This window comes from Dipodomys merriami, unplaced genomic scaffold (assembly GCF_024711535.1).
Source record: "Dipodomys merriami isolate MVZ:Mamm:240054 unplaced genomic scaffold, mDipMer1.0.p SCAF_14, whole genome shotgun sequence".
NCBI lineage: Eukaryota > Metazoa > Chordata > Mammalia > Rodentia > Heteromyidae > Dipodomys > Dipodomys merriami.
Genome location: NW_027202715.1, coordinates 37482490 through 37489056, shown reverse-complemented (window position 1 = coordinate 37489056; position 6567 = coordinate 37482490). Strand labels below are relative to the sequence as shown.

The window sequence follows — 6567 nt, the reverse complement described above, 5'->3', positions numbered from 1 at the left end:
ATCTTTTTTCTTTAGGGCTATGTGGGTCAAGCAGCAGGCTACTTACTTCATTTTACTTAATTTGCTTACCAGGATCTGGGGTCACTCAAACTCTAAAGATTATAAATGCAAACTTTTCTGACCTCTATATTAATTATTAACTAAGTGCGTGATCATTTGAATGTCACTGATTAAGAACAAAAACAAGTATTGAGCCATAGTAAGCAGTTACAAAATTATTTGCAAACACAGTTGAACTGAATGCCTTCCTCAAGGGGAATGGTATAAGATGTAGGAAATGTGTGTTTTAGACTCAGCTCTGCAACAGGTTTTTATGTCTTTCATCAATGTCCTCAATATCTAGGAAGCAGTTTCTAAGCCCTAAAAGGGAAACAATTTTACTGTAGAGAAAGAAAAATGAGAGAATTAAAATGGTTATGATAGCCACATAAGATTTCAGAATCACTATATAGTAGTCTGAAAAAAGTGGCACGTAACTAAATTCTAACGAGTCTTAATTTTCCATACCAAGGAAGATAAGAGGCCAAGAACAGTGGCTCAGACCTGTAATCCCATCATAGGCAATTGCCACTTACGAGGCAAAGATTCAGAGGGCTGCAATTTGAGGCCAACTTAAGCAAATAGCAAAAGCCTGCCTCAACTAACAGGCCAGGCATGGGTGTGTGTGTGTTTGTAGTTTTAGCTTTTGTGGAGGGATAGATAGGAAGATTATAGTTCAGCATAGCTTTAGTAAAATGAAATTTGACTCTTTTAAAAAGAAATAACTATGGAGGTATGTCTAGACTATTATAGCATCTTGCACTAGTAAGTGCAAAGCCTTGAGTTCCAACCCCAATACCACCAAAATTACAATGTAAAACTACCTGCTGTAGCCAATTTAGAACAAATATGATATACTTACGAACTTACCCTTACTTAACCATTATTTTCCTAACAAGACATGTTAATTTAGCAGTATTTGCATCTTTCAGTTTTGCATTCTATGGTTGTTTTTTCATGAGTTTAAACATCCTTATGACCAATGATGACTCGATGATGTCCACATAACTCAGTAATTATTGCTCTTGATACTGTCCCTTCTTTACTGTGTATTTCATTGGCATCAACGAGTTATAAAAGAGGATTTTTTCCATATAAATATTTTATAATAAAAATACTATACAGAGAGGTTACAGTTGCATGAATAAGGTAATGAGTACATTTCCTATCAAGCATTGTTACCTCCTCTTTTGTTTTTCTCTTACCTTCCCTTTCCTCCCCACCTCAACTCCTCCCCCCACCCCAAATTGTAAAGTTCATTTTCAACATAGTGTCTTGTACATCTCATTGTTACAATGGTTCGACCTGTATCCTTATTTCAGCATTTTGTTCTATCCCTTCCCCTCCTCAAATTATAAAAATGTATATACAAGATGCAGGGCACTGACATCCAATACAGTGAAATAGGAGTTATACCATGTGGGAAGAACATACAAAAGAAAAAAAGAGAATCACATAGTGCATTATAAGTATGTTAAAAACAATAGTAAGAAAAAAAAAGAGGATTTTATACTGACATTTCCATTTATGCAAACTTTGTATCTTGTTTTATTTTCATTTCCTTCAAATGAGACCAAAATCAGCATAACAGCTTTTATGGTTGTGAATAGAAAGTAGAGAAGCCATCATTCTTCCCACCTCCCGACTAAATCACATGACAAAGGCTTTCCCCTCAGCTATACTGAGCAAGTTTCAATGCTGCAGTGGTGGGAAGAGAATTCCAGGACTGTTCTTCAGGAAGCCATGGTGCATGGCAATGGCCATGAGACATCTCCCTGAAACCCTAGCTCTTCCACCTACGAGCCACATGGCATTCACAGTTCTCCCATACTCCTGATCATCCCTTACCTCACTAGAAAAGGAAAATACCAATGATTGTAGCCATTCATTTTTCTGTTATATAATAGTGAAGGAAATGCAACTTTTGGTGAGTACTCATTATATATTTCGTTTTTCAAGGGCATGATGGATGCTAGGTATCTTACATTTAGTTAGAAATAAAACAATCAATAAGTCTATTAACTTGTGGAGGAGTCCTAGTAGCGAAGACACATCTGGAAGTGCTCAAATACATGTTTCATAGAACATACAGAATGTCCTCAAATCTATAATGGCCCAGCTTATCACTAATCTGAGAATGGAGAAATGTACTTTTTTTTTTAAAGGAAATCTTTTATTTATTTATTTACTTATTTATTTTTTGGGTTCGATCGTGGACCTAAACTCTAGGCCTGGGTGCTGTACCTCAGCTTTTCAGCTCAAGGCTAGCACTCTACCACTTGAGCCACAGTGCCACTTCCGGCTTTTTCTTTTCTTCTTATGTGGTGCTGAAGAATCGAACCCAGGGCCTCATGCATGCAAGACAAGCGCTCTACCACTGAGCCATCTTCCCAGCCCCGAGAAATGTACTCTTTATCTGACTTATATAATTGTAACCCCTGTGTACATCTATCTTTACAATAACAATAATGAATTTTAAAAAGGAGAAACATTTTTGAGTAATGTTCTTATATATCAAATCATGACTTTAATATTTCTCAATCATGGCTGTAGGTTTATATTTTATGTTAGCAATATTTGATTGCCAACAAGTTCAGTTAAACTACATTCTCCTATGTGCCTTCTGGAAACAGGGACATATGTACAGGTCATTCACTTTTATCTCTATCATTGGGACAAAGTCTAATCAGAGGAGAGATGAAAGTACATCTACCTAATTACTAACACACAAAAAGGTACACCTGCAGTCTCAGGGAGCATTATAAAAGGTGTGCAGTGCAAGCTCCCAGTACTCTCAGAAGAAGAGAAGTCCTCAATGGTTCCAGTAGTTGTCCTGGTGCTGGGTCTCTCCTGTCTTCTTCTCTTTTCCATATGGAGACAGAACTCTGGAAGAAAGAAGCTCCCTCCAGGCCCCACTCCTTTCCCAATTATTGGAAATATACTGCAGGTTGATATGAAAGACATCACTAAATCTTTAACCAAGGTAAGTACTCTTTATGTTTGCCCAATGGTCTCTGACAAAGATAAACCAAACCATATTTTAAATCTACTGCTGAAGGTACAATAGCATGATCGATTATTACTAACAAAAATTCTTGAATTATGTCATATATAGCTGTGATTTTCCCAGTTTGTATTTCAATCATGGAACGGTATTAGGTAATTGGGTTATTGTCCATTATAATCTCAGGTGCAAAATTGCAAATGTTATAGATGGTTCACCCCATCTTAGTTTAACACCATGTTTATGATTGTTTTTTCTGAAAATTCATGATAAGGAAAGTGTTATGATTAAATGGTCAATTCAAAAACTCTTGTAGCATTTTACACATGGTTTTTATGCAGAGTCATCATGGAAGTTAACTTCTCTGAGAGGTGGTGGATGATTGAAAGGAAGTATCTGTGAGGATGAGATAACATAAAGACATGAGACCATTTAGGGGAATACTGATACAGAGTCCACCTGGATTTTTGCATGAAACTTTTTTCTGGGGCAAAGAATGCTGCTGGGTGAGAAATTGTTTGAGAAGATGTTTATGTACTGGGGCAGCCTCTGTGGGGCCCACCCTCTGATTCTAATGCCAATCGATCCAAACTGCACTTGCCTGTACAAGCACCTGTGTTGACTTAAAACTGCCAGTTTCTCTTGTTTGTCCCAGGAAGTAAGATTCTCAACAGTAAGAGTTTCAGAGATTATCTGAAAGTAATTATCTGGCTATTGATTTGGTGTGCAAAGGAGAATTAAACATACCTCAAGCATGGAATGTCTAATAAGTAGAAGCTCAACTACAAGTCTTCCATTTATTATCCATGGGGCTCTAGAAGTGAATTTAGAATCCACAGACCTCTGTTTCTTTCTTTGTGAAACATGACAAGCCTGCTGTGTGTTTTCATGTGAGGATGATTTATAATGGTGTATCAACTGCCTGGTCCACTGCATGGCACAGTGTAGGCCATCTCTAAATGACAGCTATAACAGACCTCCTTTATAATGTATGAACTTGGGAAATATTTGAAGTTGTGTTCACCAAAATAAAGAAGCATAAAAAATACAATGATGATATCAGTTTTGCTCAGGCTCAACCCGAGGAGCAAATAGTAACTTTTTTGCTACTATTTTTTTCTTCTGATTTTCCAGTTCTCAAAAGTCTATGGCCCTGTGTTCACTCTGTATTTGGGCATGAAGCCCACTGTGGTGTTGTATGGCTATGAAGCAGTGAAGGAAGCTCTGATTGACCATGGGGAGGAGTTCTCTGGAAGAGGCCAGTTCCCATTGATTGATAAATTTACTAAAGGCCTTGGTAAGTGAACACATGCATGTGTGAGTGTGTGTATTTGTGTGTTGTGCAGAGGATGTGGTGATAAGAAGGATGGAAAATGAGGCCAGATGGGTTCTTTACTCAGAGTTTGGCCATGCCTGTGGCTGCCATATGTCTACTTCCTTTTCCTTGCTTGACTTCTTCATCCATGTTTCTGCTTCCTTTCATTTAGGAATTGTTTTCAGCAATGGACACACATGGAGAGAGATGAGGCGCTTCTCACTCATGACCTTGCGGAATTTGGGGATGGGGAAGAGGAGCATTGAAGAGCGTGTTCAAGAGGAAGCCCGCTGCCTTGTGGAAGAATTAAGGAAAACCAATGGTGGGAGCTGCTTCAAATCACTTCTTTAGATAGGGATATAAAAGGTTACATTCATTCCCTTCTGTCTCAGATAAGGATTCTTTTGTTTTCACATCAGAAATCGTTAATAGAATTTTTCTTTTTGGTTTTATGCTGATCCTGGAGTTTGATCTCTGAGCTTTAAACTCTTGCTCAGCTCATGGCTGGTGCTCTACCATTTGAGCTATACCTCCAGTTCAAGTTTTTGCTGGTCAGTTACTATAAGTGTAATAGATTTGCACAAATTTGGCCACGTGGGCTGGCTCCCAACAACAATCCTCAGATTTAAGCCTTGTGAGTAGCTGGGGTTCTGGTCACAAACACCAATAGTGTCTGGCTAAATCGATGTTTTGAGTTTCTTCTCTGAAGATTTAGGGAACAATGCTTCCCTCTTAGCATAATTCAGGGTAGCTAGTGTCATCATTACATGAGAGTACTTGCTAAAGGAACAGGGTGGTAATGACTCTATCAACCCTCACAGACCCCCACATAGGTGCAACTATATTAGCACACTCATTTCCATTGACATTTCAATGATTCCTCAGTACCCATGCTTACAATTTTGGATAGTCATGGTGTGTTGTAAGATATAATTTTATTTGCTTTAGTGTATCAATATAATCCACATCTAAAATTGTTTACCTGGGAATATAGTGCAATTGCTACATATCAACATTAGTTATTTCTTCTTACCAAGTACTTCACAGTTTTTATTTACATATTTTGAGTAACTATGTGCTCTATCATGAATCTATAAAATTCACAATTATATTAAATGATTCAATTAGTTAGCTTTCAACCATTACAATTAATTCTTTATCCAGTCTTAGTATATTCTGGCTCAGTTTTCAGTTTTGCCTATCACTTTTCTCCAAGTTTATCAGATTTTATGCTAAAAATCTCATGGTAATTACTCCCATAGCCAAGTCCACTCTCGTATTATCTGCTAGTCACAATGGATACGATTGTCTACTTAGATTCTAAATGAACTGGCTTTTTAAAGTTCATTCTTATAAATAAAGGACTGAAAATCAGACTTAACCTATAGATGACACACACATTCAGTCATAGAATATCTCAACAACTTCTCAGAAAACCAACTCCTTCATAATTAAATAAAATTTTTTCTGAGACCTTAGACACATTTCAATCTTTAAGTACATATGAAGCCAAGAAAAAAGACCATTCTATAATTCAAACGACCTACACCAACTTAGAATTTCCTATTTAAGGACTATGATTTAAACTTAGTAGCACTTTACATATTGAGTATTTATGCATAGCAATTTCACTGTATAGAAGGTGCAAAAAATAATCCTTTATCTGTCTAATGATAGAACTTCAGAGAAAGACAACTTTTAAAAATATATAATATATTATTCATCCCAGAATTCCGAAAGTTTGGCTTTGTCCATAAATTAAATTTGGTGTTTGACTAGATTTAGTGTCTATTGATTTCCTAAGGAGGGGAAATTCACTTTTGAATATTGCAATGAAAAACAATTCTCCTATTTATTAATTTTATGTTTTTGTTTGTCTTACCTGAGATTTACATTTAAGAAAAGATTTAAATTTTGACATTGCTTGTTTTCCCTCATACAACATGAATGCATTCTGCTTTTTACTTTGGTTCCTTCTAGTATTAGAACTCTAGTAAAATCTATCTCTTCAGTTTCTCTCCATTGGCAATTCAAAAAAGCTAGATACCTGATATTCTTTCCCTTATTTTCTCAGTGCTATGAAGTCTATAGGCTTTGGAAACAGATATATTACTATTCTGAATGGTTGACTATTAGGTATATAAAAGTCTTCTATATCCAAAATAGCATATAGCTGAGGTTGAAAGACTATAGGTAAAGGCAATTAGTA

At 36.5% G+C, this 6567-nt stretch overlaps 1 protein-coding gene across 1 annotated transcript in view; it reads left to right on the top strand.

Annotated features, from left to right (window-relative positions):
- The first annotated feature begins 2804 nt into the window (after positions 1-2804).
- The window catches only part of LOC138826152 (cytochrome P450 2C5-like), a 28025-nt gene continuing 24262 nt past the window's right edge, over positions 2805-6567 (top strand). Inside the window, exons 1-3 of the mRNA XM_070021251.1 lie at positions 2805-3022; positions 4178-4340; positions 4531-4680. Of these exons, the coding sequence (XP_069877352.1) occupies positions 2855-3022; positions 4178-4340; positions 4531-4680 (481 nt within the window). The 5' untranslated portion in view covers positions 2805-2854. The remainder of the gene's footprint in view (positions 3023-4177; positions 4341-4530; positions 4681-6567) is intronic.